Genomic DNA, 21307 nt, shown 5'->3' on the forward strand with positions numbered 1-21307 from the left:
ACATGTAACTGACTTGTTACTGATATGGGTTCTGCCGAATTCCAACATGGCTAGACTTGAAAGTATGGACCCATATCAGTTACTTTTCTTCACACGTAGTTTGTCACTACATTAGCATCATCCGGAGTAGCAGTGGTTAATCTTTCCAAAGAGTTTGTCTACGGTCGTTCACAGCCTTGTAGGTTACTAGTTTCGATTTGCATGATTGAGTTATTTCAGTTTATTGCGACATTCTGTGAGATCAACGATTCCTCTCGACGTGGCACAACGGCACCAGGACCGGATCACAGGTCAGATGAGGCAACTCCGTGATCCGACTTATGAGGTTTGTCATTGATACATATTGTGACAACATGATCTCATGAATGAAGCGATGAGCATGAGAACACATGAGCTTGATACATTGTTTGGTTCAGAAGTACGACCGAGTGGGTTTCTTTCTACATATTTACTTTCAATTTTTAGTTTATTTTGGTGAACTGGATCTTTCAGCAAACTGTTGGTTCACATTTCTGACGCTTGGCAAAGGTCATGCAGGTCGAAAGTCGCAATCGTACAGACATGGCAGAAATCGACTGGTGATAAGGGTGTTGGTTTATTCTGTAATAAATTTAATAAAACAAAAATTGTAGAAACCGAACTAGAATAACAAATACGATTTCCTTGAAGGTATAATTGGGAAAGATGAATCGCATGAAGAAATCTAACCGAGTTTGAGTCACCAAATTGAGCATTAACGTCGAGAAGCTGATCCAGCTGCGTGTTGCTCGATTCAACACACAGTAATTGGCTATGAGGTGATGGTTTTTGTTTGCCTGTGGTCTTTCAAGTGATATGCTACTATTTGCAGTTGTGCACAGACACTCAATTCTAGACGTTGTAAATTTAACTTCTCCTCAAAATTATCGGTGGATTCGCTGTTATCGTTTTAGATTCTGAGCTAGATTTTCTTCCAAATTATGGCAGAAATCTTGATTCTTCCAAGAGATCTTAACTACACTGTCGTCTCTGAGATCTCTCTAGTTGCTGTTATGAGTCGACAGACATGAAATCGAACTGAGTAACAAGTATGGTTTATAATCGTTCGCATTCTACTATTTCTCGAGGCCATGTGCCACAGGACCACTTTATCTTCGTGATTGGATATTCCAGTAGTCTGAATCTCTACAGTTGTTTAGCATAGTAACCCAATAGTAGCAGCCGAAGAGATGTGCTTCGATATCACCGAAAACTTATTTCCATTTACAATGAGTGGATGTTCCTCTTCTGCTCTGACCAGTATCATATCAGCTTCTTCTTCTTTCTTGTTTTAGCAAAGCTACTGCAGAGCACCACACATAAACTTGTGTTTATTGTCGCTTTATCATCTCATATCCAGTTATTACGCTTCTCATATCCAATTTTGGGCTTGGAGCGTCATTGCGCATGGCGTTCTCGATGGATCTGCTCTCTTTACTTCGAGTCTCGAGTCGTCATGTATTTGTGTCGAGAATAATGAATCTGTTGCTTGCACTCGTCGTGATGACAACATACATGAAATATGGACTGCTTCAAGTATTGGGATCTGCAATTGTAAAGCAACACTGTTATGCAGTAATTTGATCATGGGTCTCTTCTCTATTACTAATCTCACTTCTTCCATGCTGAGGCCAGGTGGACGCTGTCTCGCAAAAAGTTGAGAATTATTTTCCAGCATGAATGGCATTGGCGTTCCCTGCCACTCTCTGCATCACCTGTTGAACTTGAATGTGTGAAGCTGTGCAGGGTGTTTTTGATATGTCAAGAGCATTTCGAGGAGATGAAAATCACGCTAATGAATCTTATGTGTCAAATAGTTCTTTCCTCGAGGATGATACTTAGTGCAACCTTGGATACTTCAAAATTCAACGGAAACAACGCAATGTCGAGGAAACTGTTTATTGTTCGGGGTAATCGTGTGGGTTAGGATCGCGCTGAGCTATTCTGAGGGAGCGCTTTCGCTCTCACTCTCATTGGTGATCGTCTTACTCCGCTCGCCCTCCATCATCAACCTGCAACCGAACTATGACCTTGTCTACAAAACCTGCAATTAGTTCCAGGAATATCACCGACTTTCCATAACGTCAACTGGGTACTTAGCCTTCACCAATGTGCATTAGATTGGTGTTTTCTGTAACGATGCTCGTATTCTTCAACGCAGATCGTTGCACAAAGAACCTAGTGAGGATCGTCCCTTCCACTTCAACCAATTCAAACTCTGCCTGCTTCATATGTTGCTGTTCAAGTTTGCACGAGTGGATGAACAGATTATGGATGATAAGTATTCATCATTCATCCAAATGGGAGGCTCTAGCCCCTTGCCTGCGCAATCGAGGCGGGCAGAGTTGGCCCGGGCTGGGTGGGTGAGGCCGTACCCGCGCTATGTAGACCCGGCCCGTCTGATCGTCGTCCTCTTCGTTTACTGACTCCTCCACGCCTTGCACCTTTCACCTCGGGGTGGAGCTCTACTATGTATGATTGTCCTAAGCAAGGACGTAGTCGGATTTTTTCGAAGATTTTTGCTGATAGCTGGCGTTTCTAATGTGATCGACACGAAGTCGAGCGGTGTACAAACTTGAGGGGGGAGCTTCTTGGTTTGTGTGGGAGGGCTAACCTAAACTTCTCAGGCAGCAGGTTCAGTTTCTTTCTGGAGTCGGAACCTGCTGTTGCGAAGCGAGTTGTTGAACTAAACTGCAGAAGCCACTCGGCCGCGGATCTTTTCTGCAGCACGAGTTGGTGAAGAAAACACGAGAGTCGCTTCAGGCTGTTTGTGTCAGAGCGTTGCTCAAATCTGTGAGATCAATTACACGTTGGCCTGTCGGTGAATTTGCGCAGTATAGTAGGCTATAAATTGGTGTCGCTCGTCAGGCTGGCTGTGTTGGCAAGCATCTGGTGTTACTAGACTGTACCCGTGTCTGCAGGTTGTTTTGTGAATGAGTCATTAGAATGTACCAGTTGTGCAGACTGGATGCAGCGAGTGTTGAGCTGGAGAAAGCTCAACGATTGGAATAATAGCAACACGAGGAAATGATTGGGCTTCTAAATTCGCTGCAGTATGCCATGCGCTTGCAGCCTGACTGCCCGCACATTAGCGCCGTTGCAAACAGTGTTGTCAAAGTCGATCAACACTTTGCAGTTCAAGAATGCTACTCGACGCCGTCTTGGATTGTGCTCTCGGCGCGCCTTCACTCTCGCTGTTATCAGCATTTTACTCTTTCACTGGCCTCTTTTCATTTATGTAAAGGCGACACAAGCAGGTTGGCCTTGCATCCGCGTTTCGCATATTGATTCAGAGTGGCCTATGAGGTCTTGTTTGTGCAGACCGGGTTTGATGAGTTGGCGGTGCTTTGGTATACGTGAATCTATGATGAGAAAACTCTATCAATGCTTTGTGGATTAACGCATAGACACAACTTCTTGACATTACAGACTTGGCGAGCATCCTTGAGTCTCATGACAGTCACGTTAGGAGCGAGCACGACGCTGATCTCAACAATGAACAGGAGCGAGGAGATGCTGAGGGCAGGCTAAAATTTTGGAATCGCAAGTTCCTTCGAGGTAAAGAGTCTTCCATCTTGACTTCGTGATATGACCAGGAGATCGATTCAAGAAACCTTCAGTTATATTTCAATGAAATTTTAGTAAGGTGCTATTTCCAACTACAAACGAAGCTATCAATTTGTCTCAGTGCACCAGTGCTTTAGTTGGAACCGAGAAGTAAGTTTGAACTTGCCATACTGATAACTGTGTCACTGAACCATCTCTGGAAACACCTCGACTTCATAATGTCGTCACACTGATATCCAAAAGTTAGTTGAGGCCTCTCATTGACACTGATATCTCATGTGAGTTAGACTGTATTTGATTTGGACTTAAAGTGAGATGTTCCATAAGATTTTATTTATGTCTTCAGCCTTCAATTGTATAGATCTTCGGGATGTAAGGTACTGTGAAGTGGATCACTTCGCTGTAGCTTCCGGTCACACTGTAATAATCTATCTATTGGTGTTTATCTTTAATGAAAATTGTAGGAAAGGACCACATGAGTTGCTGTCAGGATGCGCACCTACAGATTCAATGAGTACCGTGATGTATATTGAACCGAACCACACAGTTAGCTATGAGCTGTTAGTAACATGCTAGCAGCTCTTCATCATTCCTTGCTGCTCGAGAAAACGAAAGCAAGATACGCACTGGCTACACACGCTAGTTATAAAATTCAGTCTGGTCAGGCCCATTCTGAGGTGAGGCCTCCAGTCATTATTAACATTGCAGCTATGAGACTGTGTCTAAGGTACTGTGCCTGGCTCACATTCAGGTACGGGGAGCGCCCACGACTCATCCAAAGTTTTTCACTTCGAGCTGCCAGATACTTCACTTGAGAGGGCCTTGCTTCATCCACGTAATGAAAATTTTGGAGGAATCTCAAGTTCTAATCGGCGGATGTTGATCCCAGCTAGTAAGTATACCATCCTCATTGGGCTTTTGAGTCGGTGGTATACATAGGTGTTCGCAGAGGCGAAATTTTTTGACATCTGTTAGACTGCTACAGGTTGGCTTTATGAGCGGGGTAATAATGTTAGTGCATGTGTGGCGTTATTACAGATGTATGAACCAACAAAGACATTAGCATTTTCTAGGCTCCTGATGGTTCTTCTGGCATACCCCGCTAATTCGTACAGATAGTGAATACTTGCATGTCTGACTGTACTCCGTCACAAGTGGGTGTGATCTGTGGTTGGTTTCCGTCAGCCTTATTAGTAATTCTTAACACTTTCCAGCGACTCGCATATAATGATTACCTCATGAATGAAGGGAAACCTCTCAAGAACGACCAGATAGTGACATTCACATCTGCGAATTCCTTTGTGTATCCTTTCCAGATTTACATCTACTAGTTTTTGTTAACAAAATCCCTAGGCGGCGTTAGGAGAAGTCAATATATCTAACCTGGATGACAGGTTTTAGAATGCGGGACACTTGGTGCTTCTTATCAACTAAGAAAATGATCAGTTGCCTGTGTATGTCGTGTATATGGCAGATGAATGCACCAACAAAGACATCAGCATAACTCAAAGACGCGATGGGTCTCCGGGGATTCCTCGATTCAGTGTCCAGATAGTCAACACATGTATGTCTGATTGTGCACCCGCAGATATTCACGTGTACTGCGGCTGGTTTGCATCATCCCCTCCTCCCAATCCCAATGTATTCCAACGCGTTTCATACGACGACTGTCTGGTGAATGGTGGTCGTCCTCTGGGACACAGCACCATCATTCAGTTTCAGTATGCCAACTCCTTCATGTACCCACTCCAAGTCCGATCTGCCAGGTTCTGTAGATGAGACACAACCCTTGTGGTTCAGAAGGATAACATGATCTGGGAACACACCAAGCTCCCTGGAATGAGTATATGACCATCCTTATTGCTCGGCTCCAGTTCTGTCTGATCTTTGTTGATTGCTTTCTGTGACAAGTTCTGACTGGATCTGGCATGAATACTTTACATTGCGTACAGTATGCTGGAACAGAGACAACCAGGAATGGCCACAGAGACGCTCAGACTCATAATTTGGTATTGATGATATGATTGAGAGGAGCAGTGATGGACCTTTGAGAAACCTTCGTTGCGAGGGACCTGGGTTCTGCTAATAGAGTAGGATTTGAAATTGGTTACTGTCCTGTGAATTATTACGGATTGTGTGGTGAGGCTTTTTGAACTATTTGTGCCTAAAACGTTTAACCTATCAACTCATTCCTCTCAATTCTCAATGCTAAATGATAAAAATCTCTCTTGAGTGGAGTCTGTCGAATTCATTATGACAGGTGTTGAATGTTTTGTTGGATTTGGAAAGATTTTTGCATCATTCACACAAGTTGCAATTATTGGGTGGACAGACGGATGGATGATAATAGAAATTTTGGAAATGTTATTCAAATGTTTTAAGTAAATTTGTACGTTAATTTTTTGCATTTGTTTTCTCTTTCCTGCTTCTGAAAAATTGATCGATTTTTATTACTATTATTTATTATTTAATCAGAAATAGATTCCTAGAATTTTAAATTTCATTTAAGTAGCCACATTACATAAACTGTGGTCGTTTATTTATGTTTTTATTTTTCCTATTCAAATGTATATTTTTTTCCAATTTTTATATTACTTCAATTAACAATCATATTTGCACTTGCATACACTAACTAAGGCAGTAAAAGATTGGACTACACATTGTACATAGTATTGACAAAGTAAATAGGCATTCGATGACGTTCCTACTCCATTTGAGTAACTGATAGTTCTATCTATAATTATTTTTGTGGGTATATTATCAAAAAAAAAAAAAAAAAAAAGAAAAGAAAAAGAAGCAAAGTTGATCAATAGACTGGCCTTTTTTTTAAATAAAAGATGATTCATTATTTTTATTATTATTATATTCATATATAATAAGATACAGATAAAATTCATATACGTACATATGTATATGCAAGCATATTTTGGTGTTTTTTCTACCCAAACATCTTAAAACTTTCTACAACCTTTTGAATGTATAGATATATTTGTCTAAAATCCAAAAACAATAAAGAAAGAATACATCTGTAATTTTTTTTGATATAGGTTGGATTTTAAAAAATATTATGTGCCAGAAAAATGTTATTCAGAAAATATTTTAAATTCTATAAAATTTAATGTTTTAGAATAATATTGAATGAATGAGTTTTTAATATAAAATTCATATTTTTTTATTGGGGTGGTAAATGTTAAATTATTTGAGTCATTCTAATGTTTTCCTCCGTTAAGGGTATCACCTCTCCCTATCAGAAAACGTTTTGAATATTCTTTCAGCTTTGAAATTGTAAAGGTTATTCTTTCAATAATCCTCACTCATCACAGGTTAATTTTTCGTCCGTTCGTCGACGTTCGTATTTCGTTCTCGCGTTCCTTTGTCAGCATCGTTATCCTCTCGTTTGTCTGCTCATTCGTTCGTCAGCATGCTTATTTTCGTTCGTTCGTTAGAACTTTTGGAGTGTGTGTGCCGAGCCCCAGTGTAGGCTCCGAAGAGTCGTTTTCTTCTTTCCTCTCCCTGTTTCGTAGATTGGAAACAGGAGCTATGGCGGACCTCCCCGGGGCAGGACCAACTGCCTCCTCCATGGCGGAGGAGGTCGATGGAGGGCAAGAAGAAGAAGCAGAAGCAGCAGAAGAAGAATCAGTAGCAGCAGAAGAAGAATCAGCAGCAGAAGTAGTAGTGGCAACATCGGGAGGGGCCGAAGAAGAAGCTAGAGAAGCCTCCGTCTCTGTGAACAGCGCCTCAGTGAGCTCGACGACGGGCATCAGTGAATTTGCAGCGGGCGAGAGCGCTGCTGCTACTGCTCCTACTGGTCCTTTCCAAGCGAAGTTCTCTTCATTTCCTACCTCTTTCGCTCCACCTCCTGCGCCTCGTCCTGTTCCATCCCTGTTTCCGAGCTTGGGGAATGTGAGTGATCCTTATGGTTATTTTTTGGATTGCAATGGTTTAGGTCACATTATGGGAGTTCGGGTGTATGTGTGCGTCACGGATGTTCCGTGTGGAAATTTGGAAGCTCGTTTGAACGATTTCGTCGTTGGTGTAGATATTTCAATTTAGACACGATCGACCGAGCCAATCGCAACCCTACAATGTGCAATTGAGCGAAAAATTCAAATTTCCGATTCGAATTACCTATCTCCGAGAAGTCGTCTGTGTAATCCGCTTGTGTAATGAAAGACGCTCATTCGTGAAGGCAAAATCCGAACGTGACATGCAGTTGAAATGTTTTTTGAAATTACACTACTGTGTGATTGAGGCTTTTCATATGTATCTTAAACTCAATTCTCGACCATTTCTTAGGTTCCGACTCTAGGTTTAGATAAGGATTCGCAATTTCGACCTAGTCATACAAACTCTTGATGAGCCGTCCAGTCTGTTTAAGTATCAATATTGTTTGAGAAGAATTTTTTTTATGATGCAAAATTTTACAGTGGCCAGTAATAGCCATAGCCGACTTGGTGACAATTCAAAGAAGTGCGGTATCGTTCATGACTTTTGGAATATTGCCATTCAGGTTGGCTCTAAACAGACTCCAGGGGGTGCACCTTCATGGTTATCCAATTCGAGTTTCTCTGAAAATTTACTACCTCCTCCCCTCAACTCCTTAGCTAGCAAAGGTAACAAACATCCTTATGGGAGGGATATCCTGGACGAAATTGAGGAAAAGGAGGGCAAAGGAGCAGTGAGGGAAAGATTCAGGGCTGAACTTGGGACCGAGACAGCAAGTTCCACCTCGGACTCAGACCTCAGCAAGGAAGACGAAGGAGAGAAATCTCGACGTAAGAGACGAAAGGAGAAGCGACGAAAGAGGCGCAAGGAGGAGAGGAAGAAGCGGAAGGAACGGAAACGAACTGGGGATGAGTTGCAGATTGGCACTCTAGATCAATCAGTTGACAGAAAAGCTGTCGTGAAAACCTGGGCTGATGGAAAAGTTAGTTTACCGAAAGAGTATTTTGTGGATACTCGGGGAGACCGCGATAACTTGGCATTTGGCTCTCTCTACAGGTACGCACTGCCATCTACATCGAGATCAGGGATATAGACGAATAATATACACAAGTCTATTATGTTTCAACCAAAAACAATTAGACATAGCGTTAATGAAACTGTGAGCGTATTGAGAGACTTGAAAATCCGATTGTAGAGGGTTCATCATTAAGCATCATCAAAGGGATTGGAAATTATCCTGATTGTGTTCGCTGGTTACCAGAATGGATATTGCAAGGTATGTTCGGCAGCAGGTTGATAGAGGTGAAGAGGGCACAAAGAAAAGATACGCCACATATTTGGATGTGCCAGAGCCTGACGGTGATGTGCAAGAAAATAAAGCGTATCGCTATTGGTCTGGCGAAGCCATGGCACTGGAGACAAGGCGCGATCTTCGGCGCATTCGAATACATTCCCTAAGACCTTCCGCAGCTACATTCAACAGTCGCCAGGATCTTGATACATTTATTCCGCTCGAGGAGAAGGATATTAAGAAGGTATTCGTTTAACTGCGTGAATGAGTGAGACCACTTGAAAGGATGAAATGCTCTGAATAATGTGAATTGCCTCATGTTTTGCTGCTATTTGTGCTCTGATGGCGATGCGTGCTCGACAAATTTCAGAAAGATGTAGGAGACGAGGATGAGCAAGAAGAGGGAGAAAGCTGGAATGATTATATTATTCGACGAACAAGGGAGTTTAACTCTTTAACCCGGGAGCGGCCTGATGATGAAAATTCGTGGCTCGAGTTTGCCAAGTTTCAGGTTGCCTGCATTTCCTTTCTATTATGCAATATTCCATCACAGATTGTTTATTACTTAGAAGCTTCAAATATTACTCATGGTATTGAACTAACAAATTTTTTTCGGCTTGGCAGGATGAGTTAGTACATATGGCGCAGAGAAAGGGTGTCAAGCAACAAGCTGTGGAAAAGAAGATATCTGTGTTGGAGAAAGCACTAGAGCATCATCCAGACAGTCTGCAATTAACACTGTTGTATTTAGAGTCCTGCAGGCTTCGTGACACTGTTCCGGAGATGCTTGCTAAGTGGGAGAAGGCGGCAATCTTACTGTCAGGAAGCTACCGATTTTGGAAGAATTTTTTGCAGTTCGTTTGTTCACAGTTCTCGCTCTTCTCTGTCGCGACTGTACGCTCAGTGTATGTTCAAGCACTTGGTTCTCTGACTGCGACACGTGATCGACTGGTGAGTGGAGTTGGCGCTTTTCTCTCCTGCATGATGAAAGACCCAAATGAAAGTAACTTTCATGCTCCTTAATCTACGTGAATACCTCAAGATCATGGTCACAGCAGGCACCTGGTATTTCAAAGGTGTCCATGACTTGGGCATTGTTATCTGCTTTGCCTGCTAAAGATTTTGAAATTGAAAGTGAGTGCTGTTCTTTGAGCGGACCTTAAATTGGGATGCTGTGAAACGTGCAAGTTGTAAATCAGAAATAATTTAAATAAGTTGTAAATTAGAAAACTGAGGATGTATGCTCATTCATAATTGATGAATTCGCAGAAAAATGGAGATGAGAGGGATACCGTTATTAAAGATGCTGAGCTAGCCATGGTATCCATATTGGCAGACAGATGTCGCTTTGAGCTACAGACTGGTCATGCCGAGTTGGGACTCGCCATATTTCAGGCAGCTATGGAGTACTCTTTATTTGTTCCTCTCATTCAGACGACTGAGAACAATAAGCGGAGGCTCTTTGAGGCATTTTGGGACAGTCAAGCCCCTAGAATAGGGGAAGAGGGTGCATTGGGATGGGCTTTATGGCTGGAAAAGGAAGAGGAGCAATTTCAAAAAGCTCGAGCACAGGAGGCTGAGCAGGAAGAGCAAGCACCAGGTACTCTAAAACTTCTCAAGCATCACTATCGGTATTGTTGAGAATTGTTTTAATGGTATGGGAGAAACAACAGCGGAAGGAGGATTTTACCTGTAGGATATCCTGAGTTTATTTGAAAAACTATCATTTATTTACTCAACCGTCACTATTTAATAAGTTCCTGTTTGCTATCAAAATGTTCTTCATTAGCAAACTGGATTGCTGGGAGTATGTTCACATATAATTGGTTCTTTGTGTAGGAGGGTGGACAGGATGGTCTGAGCCAGTAATGTCCGGTATTGATGTTAAGATGACGGATAGTGCGGCCAATGCTGGCAAGAATGGAGACACTTCAAGTGAGGAAAGGGATCAGGACGAGATAGAGGGAGTTGAAAGTGATGAAGACGAAGCTACATTGCTAGCTAAGCTTGGGATAAGTTCCATGGATGCCGGAAAAGAGTTGGAAGTCACAGATTCTGAGGTCTGGCTACGATGGGCAACGGAGGAGAGAAAGCGAGCCTGTGAGCAGTGGTTACCTATCCACGGTAGGCATTATTCCCCTGATCAAGTTCAGAGCACAATTTAATCAACTTATCTGCCATATTTGTTAGTGTTAGTTATTGTTATTTGTTATTGGGAGTGCAACATATTGCTTGCGAAATTTTCTGTACTATCTCAAGCTTAAGTGGAATTAATGTGCATGATTGCTTACTTGGCAGCACTAATGGAGAGTGATGAGGAGGATGAGCAGCTAGCGAGGGTGATAATGTTTGAAGATGTCAGAGACACTCTTGTTTCTATCTCTTCTGTACAGGCATGGTGCCGCTTGATTGGGCATTTTCTGGAGTTTTGTAACATACCTCTTACCAATTGGTGAGTTTCTTTTTCTTCTGACTTTTGTTACTTAGCCAGTTTCCGTGATTTCTACGTGTTTATTTTGATTTCGACCAGCTTGGGGCTGTCTTGACTGCTTGTCTAAGTATTACATATAGCTTTTGACACTGAGAGCGAGGATGCTTTGGAGGTAGTCATTACCCTAGGTGGTCTCTTTCGTAAGCTGAGAACCTGTAACGGTAGTCTGATTATTCTACTTCAAGGAAAAGAGTTTCTCAAACAAGTTTGAGTTAAACATTTCGCTTGTGGTAGAAAGAAGAATGGGGGTAATTGAGGATTCGACAAGATTGAGTTAAAGTGCTCGAGTAATATGCCTTATGGGATTTATGGATCAAATAATGTGCTTTTTTGTTGCTCTGTAGGTGTTCTAGTAATGACTTCAGCTTACAACAAGGCATTGAAGGACTGGAGTCTTTGACATGTCCTTTAAGCAGATTGCGAGGAATCAGATCCGTTGGTAGTAATGTATCGCAATATGTAGTTGGAAACAGAGAAAGTCAGGAAGTGAGACGAGGGGAAACGATTTTAAAAACTTTGGTTGGAGAACCAGAGTGGTTTCTAGAGAGCTTTGATCGAACTCAATTCGTCTGCAACGCATTACTGCTTCTTCAGTCAAGCTTTTCCAATTCTCTAGAAAGGAGGCACTGGGACCTTACCGAAACGCTGCTAGTTGTCCAGTGTTTAGCATCGGACAATGGGGTGAAAACTTCTCGTAATATAGCGAAGAGGCTTCTGAAGATCCATCGTCAGGTATTCTTCTTACAAGTATCCAGTTGGCATTTTTAACAAACTAACTGATAATGAGGTAGTTCAGGCTATCAGAATACCCTGAGTTGAATCTTATGGATTGTCTACAGGATATTTCGTTATGGACTTCGTATGCTTTGGTAGAAGGGGCCTCGGGTCACATGGACACTGCAAGAAAAGTCCTTGATACAACTCTTGCCTCCCTTCCAGCTCTACAAAATGTATGGTACCATGCCATCTCCCCCTATCTTGAAATTATTAATTATTTATATACATTTAATTACTTATTAAGGAGGTTGTAATTTCTTCCTCACATACGTAAGTTTGTTTTATTCACAAGATTGAGATTGGTGGAAAATGAGTGGATTTGGTATCTGGTCTCCAACAAAAATATATTTCACCTACATGCACATGTCTAGGATAGACGAGGATACCAATTCTGATAAACATCCAAGGAAGTCTTCATTAGAATTAACAGAAGTGGATTCACTTTTAGCTCGAACTAGTTGAAGTATTTATGAAGGTGTAGAGGAAAATGAAATCCTCACACAATTTCGAACTATGCAGGAGATACAAGAGGACGCTCCCTTCCTATTTTTGGCATGCGCAGACATGGAAGTGACTCATGGATCCAAGACTCGTGCTTTGTATGTTTTGTGCCACTTTGGATCCGGAATACCGTACACTCCTTCAGCTAATTTAGAAGATCCAATCTCACCTACCTTAATTTTGAAGGCAAAATTAGGATTTCAACAGCATCTTCAAAATGTACGTAGGGGACGAACGTATGTACGGGACACAGCTTCTTTCGGTTCGAAGCCCGTTTTTGGAGGAGCCCTTGATGAGCGAGGGGTGGCTGTGATTGCTTGTTGTGCCCTGTTCGAGGAATTAAGCTCGGGCTGGGAAGCTGCAGTCTCTATATTTGAGGAGAGCCTTGCTTTTACTCTTCCAGGTATCCTCTCGATGTGCCTTCGGTTTTTGGTTGTAATTTTCTCCAGAAGCACAGAATTATGTGGATATTCCGTAGACTACACTGAATGCTAATCAACTTTTGCAAGGTAGTCATGTTTCCGTGATAGTCGATCGCATGTATTTATCTAGGCATTTAAATGTAATAGTTTTCCTCTGCTGACGCATTAAAAAATATGAAAATTTGTTCACGTTGTTCCGCCCAACAATCAGCTCTTGGATACAAGCGTCAGCTGTGTCAATAATTGTTCCAGATTCCTTCGGATTAGTTTCGTATTTATGCACAGTTCCTGCCTCCCAGACCTAGGTTGAACACGTTTTAGCCGATCCATGCAGGTAAATGGAAAGAGAGCAAAGAGTGTGAATCATTGATGGAACGTTACGTCGGCTTACTACGAAGGAGCATGCCTACTGCAAAGCCTGCTCAGGTTCGACGCTGTGCAATGAGGGGGTTGTCGGAATATCCACATAATTCTGTGCTTCTGGAGATGCTTGTCCAGTCGTCGCCATCAACATACAACCTGCGCCGCTATTTTGACGATTATACGAGACGGTATGGTCAACGAAGTTGGTTTGTTAGAAAAGATTTTGCCTACATCTGCAAGCTTTTAATTTCACTCACGATTCCGACATTTTGTTATACCAGTTCACGTTTCTAACATGTTTATGCCGTCTCCTGCAGGAATCCATCAACATTGCTGTGGTCATTTGCCCTCGCTACAGAGCTCGAAAATATTGAGGGGAATGCAGCTCGTATTCGAAGCTTGTTTGAGCGAGCCCTAGAAACAAAGGCTACACAAACTTCTGTTGTACTGTGGCGCGCATACCTTGCTTATGAATGTAAAATCAATCGAAATATCGAGAGCGCACGTCGCATTTATTTCCGAGCTATACATGCTTGTCCGTGGTATGCCCTTTTATTCAATTTTTGAGATGCCGTTTTGGGATGATTTTAATATGTTATTAGAAAGTGTTGTATACATACCTGTTGGACAAGTCTGTTGTACAAATAATAGAAAATATGGTGAATGGAAGGTGTTGCATGTTAGTATCGCAGTATCCTTCAACAACGAAGGACACTTGATTCTTTGTTGGTTACGCAGTACCAATCTATTATACTCTTCTGTTCTAAATGCGAAGGCTGAATGGTTCATTGCAGGTCCAAGAAACTATGGCTGGACGGGTTTACAATGCTAAGTGATGTTTTGACAACGAAACAGCTTGCTGAATTCCAAGAGATAATGAAGGAGAAAGAGTTGAGAATTCGCACTGATGTTTTTGAGATCCTACTTGAAGATGCTGAAGACGATTCTTGAGGCGGTGCATCACAGATGCTTTTTCATTCAATTTTGACTTTTTTTTTCGGAGACTGCTGAGTTTCAAATTATTTGTGGATAGAAAGATTTTATTTAAAACTAGACTTCGTACAGTACACAATTTGGTTAGGCTTTGATTCTAAGTTCGTCTTGGACATGGATCGACTTACATGCCTCATACCTGTTAATATTAAGATGATTTAACAGCTAATTTACTGACTCTATTGCTGTCCATGCTTATGGTGTAATTTTGAAGTTCTCATAAAGTTTTCTATTTGCATGAGGAAAGTGTCATTATCGGGCCACTTTATATTAGGGTTTTTCTGTAAAAAGCTCTAGTTTTCCTAGAATTTCAGAAGATGCCCTAAAGTAAGGTCTCCTTTTGGATGTGCAGTCACACCAATTACATAGAGAGGTATGCATGTCAATTTCACAATGGTGGAGTTGTAGACTCCTTGGAAATCCTTTGTGAAATACCAAGGTATGGATAGAGTACAATGCCCTTCTTGATGCCTCAAAGAAATAGTTATTCAAACAAGTGAATTTCAACAATACTTGTGCATCTCATTTTGATAGAAAGAATGCACTCACATTTACAATCAACCAAAAAAAATTGTGGATATGATAATTGGTGACAGGTTATTCAATGCTAATGACAAGGAATTTGCATTGACATGTGAATGGGCACTCTTGATTTTTAAGCTGCTTGAAGATGCAAATGTTAACCAAGTAGAGCTTGGTTGAAAAAAAGACTTGAACCAAGAAGCGTACAAGGTGGAGATTAAATCTTCTTGTTTGTTTTGTCTCGTGATCAGCTTCATCTTATGTGGAGCTTTCTTTCAAATGGTGGCACATCTCGTGGGATAATCTAAAACCATGTTATACATAAGTTGCTTCAATGTGTACAATGAAGATTGCATTGCTTCATTTGTGAGAGTGGTTTGTACTATGAGCCTATAGAAAATCACAAAGCTACTTCACATCTAATGGGTGTTTCTTATTGCTCTTGATGTTAGCTCAAATTAAGGCACCTCATACCTTGACTTTTGAATTCAATTTGAGCATCAAACTAAGGTGTACAACCTCTACCTTCTTACCATTCTTTTCTTTGATTGCAAGACAATCAAAGTGCTATTTGCTACAAGTTCAAAACTTATGGATGTTTTTTTCTCCAAAATAGAGGACACCACTTATTGGAATTAATACAGATGGCGAACAAATGATGGTAGGGCGATTTTCTAGTGTTGCAACAAGGATGATTGAGGCAAGTGTTGATGGAGTTATTTGGGTGTGTTGTGTTCTATATCAATTTGACTTGGTGGTCCAAGCCGAGTATGTTAAGTTGCATGACGACTAATTCATCAACATCTTTATGGACCTTGTATCTTACCTTCATCAGTAGTTTAATTTCATTGCGAGGATAGATTGTACATGCCTGAAATTTGTGGACATGCAATGGTCATCCATAAAAAAATTATCCAATTTTTTGCAACAAGGAAGCAGGATGGTTGTCTATAAAAAAATTGTTTGACTTATTGTGGCAAGGGAGCGAGGTTGTCGTCTATGAAGAAATTTTCCAAATTTTTACCGCAATGGTGTATATTGATTTGCATGTATCTTGGCCAAAAGAAGCCCATATGTATTCCCTCTACTTAATAGGTGGTATTGCTTACATTCAACAATGTTGAGAAAATGATATCCACCATTGTGACATGCTTACAAGGACTCAGCACCTTCTTGAATGATTTGAAAGTCTAGCTCAAAGGCTTCATTTAGTCGCTTGTGTCATTATACAAAGTACAAGGTCTGTACAATATTGACTTTGGCTATGACTAATGGTGCTTCAAACTTGGTCATCTATAAATCTTGTTGTATAGCTCTCACAAATGCAAAGGTCTTTATTCAAGACCAAGGCAGCTTAATAATGAGCACATTAGCTATGCTACTTGCAAGTGAGGCAATGGCTATGGTTTGTTTATTGGCAACCTTGTTTGCTAGTCTCATTGACAATATATCTATAATTATTGCCCAATGCGATTGTATCAACAATGTCTACAATGGCAATATTTCCAAAGTCTTATCCTACAATTTGTATGGGCTACGGATGTCTTTATTGTGCATTTCTATTTGTTGGCTTAAGATGTGGTTAAAATTGGTTGGGTGGGACATTCAATCAATTGAAGATATTGAGAACCACCACCAAGCCATAGTATGTGCCTACCACAATGAGACTACCTTCAAGAATGCCGTTGACAAGTGCAATGATTTGTAAATGGATTTTTATGTCAGATGGGCTCATTATGATGACTAGTTTCAATGACTTCAAAGGTTTTGTGAAAGATTAGCCTCCATGTTTTTTAATACCAACATTATCGAATCCGACTTCTCTATGATTAGGTAAAAGAAGGACAAGTATTGGCAATGCCTTATTGACTTCTTACTTGAGAGTATTTTGTACTGGAAGCAATTTGATAAAGTCTAACAAATTTGACAATGATGGATGTTTTTGGATGGCTTTGTAGAAAACTTTTATCCATCCTTAATTTATCTAAAATGAAAGATTTTTATGATCCTATAATAAGCTAAATTAGGTATTTCAAGGTTTTTCCTAATTTAAAGTGGCTTGGTTATTATATTAAATTAACTTATTTTAAAAATAATTACATCAAATAGTAATACTTAGAACTTTGATATGCAACCATATTTATTTATTCATTTACTTATTTAAACTATGTTATTATTTATTTTGTTTCAATTACATGTGATTCATAACATTATTATACTATCTTATGTGGATTATTAATCAATTTAAGCCAATTTATACTACCATGTGGTGATAATTGTTTTTGTTATATTAAATTAAAGATTGAGACTCAAAATAGATTGTATGTCAATCTTCCTAACATGAAGCATCATATCTTGAATATTATTGTATGCATTAAAAGAGTAAGTAATAGAACATATAATGCAATTTTATCATGCTATTGATTATTTGAAATAAAATTTGTGATATCCATTGTATAATAAGATTTTATGTGATTGACAAGGTATAGAAAAAACATTCAAATAAATACTTGGAAATAATAATTTAATATAAATAAATAAATTATATTAGTGAAGTTTTAAGGTTTCAATTGTTATTTTTATATTCATAATCATTTCTCCTTTGTAAATATAATTCAAAAGAATGCTGAATTTTGATAAATGTGATTTCAAGAGTGTCTAAAGTTTGAATTAATGAATAGGAATATTAGTTTGTAGGTGTTTTTGCTCACATGCATACTAGTAGTGATCACATAACAAATAAAATAAATCATAAAATTTGTTATAAATGACAAACGATTATTCATAACATTTAGTGTGGCTGGATCATAACATGATATACTGTTGTTTAAGATTATGAGTAGAATCTTCTATGTAGCTAAAAAACAAATTAATGAATAATATTACAAGATTTCTGTTTTATAATGCATAAAATGACAAAAAAATGATATTTAAGTGGATGCACACTAAATTTCCATGTGAATGAGAGATATAAAAGCACTGATACATAAGCACTGTTAATATTTCTGCGTCAGGTAAGGTTGTGAAAAGCATGCATACAAGCAGACAGGAAACATCATGAGGTGTGATTATGTGTTTTCAAAACCAAAGCAAGAAAAGAGTCACTTTTCAATGATACATGCATTCATCATCGACTAAATGAGCACCGACAACAGTACCGACAAAGCGCGAAGATGCGTTTTCAGTTATGAAGATGGAGGTTCAATGCCTCTTCAAACACATAGAACATGAAGGTTTACTGAGTTACATGAGATTCGACGAGACCTTGACTTGAGAACTCGCGAACCTGAACAACCACACTCTGCAAGAGAAAGAACTCGCATCGCATCGCATGAAGTTTTTTTTGCCTTTTTTTTTTCAATTTTTCTTCCTATCTAATCCGAGAAATTCACTCTTCTAAGTTGACGTTGTCTCGCTTTTATTACATTTCACTCGAGTCTCGAATCCCCGAACTCTTCTAGCCTACCGACAAATTACAAATTTCTCGCTGTCGAGACGGCTGCGTTTCGAAGCAGCAGCATTATCTAAACTGGAAAGTCTCTCATGAGATGATGAATATCAACGGCCTCGCAATCAAAAACGCCAGAAGGCTGGCGTCCACAGCATCTGTGAATGGACCACCGGATTTGATAGCTGATGAGGTCGATCGATTGTTCGTGGCACTAAACCTGATCGAAGCTTACATAGTAACCTCCGGGCTGAGGTCGTAGATGATCCGTGCCTTCTGGAAGCTGAGCATTTGGGGCTTGCCAGTCTGCACAATTGTGAACACCACGTGGTTGACGTAGTCTAGGCCGAGAGCCTTGAGCTTCGGTCCCACGGCTGCTCTCCACACTCGGCCAGGATTGTACAGAGCCTGGCCAATGTGGGGGATGAAGTTAAATGTGCCTAGAAACTCAGGGCACACGGGACCGTCCGTGATGACGGCCTGTGGGAAGAAGACGTAGGCCTTAACGTGAACCTGATCGGTGATGTTCGGGATGAACAGGCCCGAAATTTCCAACACCTCCGTGCCCTCGCTGCGGCGCTTCGGACGCTTCAGGCGGAATGTGATGGGAGTGACAAACAGGGTCTCGTTGCCTTTGCTTACCCTTGTATCCTCAATCAGACTCTTGACTTGAGATTTTGTCAAGGGGTTGCAGTGGGGGACGGTGTGCTCCTTCCCGGCCTCCAGTCCGTTCGTGATCCATGGAGTTGGCATCTCCGCATATTTGTACCTATAAATAGAGAGAAAGCCATCATCAATTGGTGAATTCAGACAACCGCTTCACATCATAAGATTATGTGTGGTCATCTGAATGTAAATTTAGGATCTAATTTCGAGGAGTAACACCAGGCCCACATGTATGTACGTACCTGAGTTTTCTTGAGTCAAGGACTTGCGAGACCTTCATTTTGACGAGGTTCGCGTCCTCGTCATAGAACGTGAACTCTGAGTTCAGAAAGTCTGGGTCGGTGGGGTGGGTGCGCTGGCCGCCTGGGATTTTCGTTAGCCAGAGCTCCCAAAGTCGGTCGGTATTCGTGTGATGCGCATAAAATACAGGGTCGAAAGCAGAACGGCCGAAGTTCCCCATATCATCTCCGGGCCTGCGTCCGGGCAGAGGATCGACGCTGCCCACCCACGCGTGGATGGTACCATGAGGTTGATCCTCAAAGACTCCTGAACCTGCACCGCCGAAATCTCCCTTTCTGTAAGGCAATCCGTAGAAAAGAGAGGGAGTTCCACCGCCCAGGACGATCTGGGAGTAAGTTAGACGAGTGTTCTGCACTCGGAGAAAGTCCGATGTCTTGTTGGTACAACCGGTCCTAGTGTCCATATCAACGACAAACGGCGGCACCGAGCAGTTGTTACGGTTCACATCGTAAAGCGGGGACTTGGGGTTGGCGTAAATCTCCGGGATGGTGTTGCCAAAGGGAGGCTCCGGGGATTGGTTGTCCCAATTCCAGTAGGGAAGCGCAAATGTCTCATCGTCCAGTATTTTTGCCAGGATGCGCTCATGCCAGTAGATGAACATACGGTGCCATGGGAGGAAGAACCAGCCGTTATGAACCTCCAACGGATATTTATGACCTGGGAAGTAGAGACCGTTGTCGCAGTACAAGCAATGAAGGTTCATCTGATTCTTTAGGGAACGAGGGTCTGAGTCTGGGAGCTCCCTGAGTATCTTGTACGCCTTCTCAAGCTTCTTGACATAGGCTTTGTCGAGATGTTGTGCTGGTTTGCGGATCCTCGTGGGTTGGTCCTTAGGGAACTCGAATGATCGAATTCCGGGTTTTCCCGTATATGGCCTTGGCATGCAGCATCGCTCAATAGTGTTGCAATCCTCGGGGAGATTGGCAGCAGGAAGGGCCCTGCTTTTTCCAGTTGTTGCCTCGACCAGAGTGAAGCTCACCGACAGAACAAGTACTAGAGCAGCGCACTTCATAGCTGAGAACGACGGTTCGGAGTGTCGTTGGCTGCGCCTGCATTGATCCATGGCATCTATTGATCTGTTTTCCTGGTTCCGCCCGCTACACTGCAATTAACTCCATTGAAAGCCGTGGGGTATATTAGATTGGTGTCGACCGAGTTAACTTCAGATGTTTGCAAACCTAGTCCTCAACATGGACCTAGATGGTGGACAACAGGAATTTTCTGAGGTGCATGACATGAATTTGTAAAAGTGCTTACTTATGAGTGTGCATGTCTATCTAGTCGTGCAGAAATCAATTAAGATATCATAGAGGTCAACACTTACATGTATACGGACGTAGGTGTGTTCCTATGCCGCTCAACAATTGCATCAGACAACGGCAATCGAAGCACTCAAATCGTTCTCAAGTTCGTCCCAATAGGGAAGCCTAGAAAAGCTCCGCTTCACATCTCCAGTAAAGCATCTGCGGAACTGACACCTCACCGATGGAGCTATAATTTGAGAATACCAGTGCGCCCTGCTGGTATATATACACCAATCCTTGGTTCATTCGACTTGTGAGGTAATATCCCTAGAATTGGGCTTTATTATTCATGTAATACAAAAACAGCCTGGCAAGATCCACGCACGAACAGTAGCCCAAAACAGTGCAACTTGGCAGCATCGATTTTGTCAGCGCCCCAGCTCCAGTTTCCACCTCCCGTGCTTTCACCGCGTTTACCGAGTGTTCTTTACTCTGCAACGGTGAATTACAACAAGTTCACACTGCAAATATTTCTCAACGTCTCTAATCTTCCCCTGTTTTGATACGACAGCTCCTCACGATCGCAACGACAGTATCCGTCTACCTCTCTACTAACAAGGTCAAAAGCGCAGCCCGGAAAATCTGAGCCTCCCGGTTGGAGCGAGTGGAACGATAGTCGGATCAGGTTACAAGTGGATGCCATTTTCCTGCATCAGTACTCCGTGTACCCATGTTGCAGCGACCACAACCTGAGAATCT

General features: G+C 41.4%; 3 protein-coding genes across 3 annotated transcripts; 2 read left to right on the forward strand and 1 right to left on the reverse strand.

Moving 5' to 3' along the window:
• Positions 1-2441: 2441 nt before the first annotated feature.
• On the forward strand, positions 2442-5784 carry LOC112286469 (uncharacterized). The gene is made up of 4 exons (XM_073536057.2): positions 2442-3275; positions 3448-3576; positions 4337-4477; positions 5060-5784. Exons 1-4 carry the CDS (start codon positions 3074-3076, stop codon positions 5362-5364), a joined length of 777 nt encoding a protein of 258 aa, XP_073392158.1. The 5' UTR covers positions 2442-3073; the 3' UTR covers positions 5365-5784.
• Positions 5785-7073: 1289 nt separating this feature from the next.
• LOC112286922 (uncharacterized) lies at positions 7074-14537 on the forward strand. Its single transcript, XM_024529328.3, has 14 exons — positions 7074-7488; positions 8096-8586; positions 8792-9065; positions 9192-9332; positions 9446-9772; positions 10091-10421; positions 10661-10945; positions 11120-11273; positions 11657-12044; positions 12152-12262; positions 12609-12993; positions 13347-13563; positions 13693-13917; positions 14170-14537. Exons 1-14 carry the CDS (start codon positions 7126-7128, stop codon positions 14324-14326), a joined length of 3849 nt encoding a protein of 1282 aa, XP_024385096.1. The 5' UTR covers positions 7074-7125; the 3' UTR covers positions 14327-14537.
• A 3531-nt stretch (positions 14538-18068) lies between these two features.
• Positions 18069-20793, reverse strand: LOC112286873 (polyphenol oxidase, chloroplastic). Its single transcript, XM_024529218.3, has 3 exons — positions 20629-20793; positions 19247-20406; positions 18069-19107 (listed from the first exon to the last, which is right to left on the reverse strand). The coding sequence occupies exons 2-3, from the start codon at positions 20365-20367 to the stop codon at positions 18570-18572; spliced, it is 1659 nt and encodes a 552-aa protein (XP_024384986.1). The 5' UTR covers positions 20368-20406; positions 20629-20793; the 3' UTR covers positions 18069-18569.
• Positions 20794-21307: the final 514 nt, after the last annotated feature.

This window comes from Physcomitrium patens, chromosome 9, assembly GCF_059467195.1.
Source record: "Physcomitrium patens ecotype Gransden chromosome 9, ASM5946719v1, whole genome shotgun sequence".
Lineage (NCBI taxonomy): Eukaryota > Viridiplantae > Streptophyta > Bryopsida > Funariales > Funariaceae > Physcomitrium > Physcomitrium patens.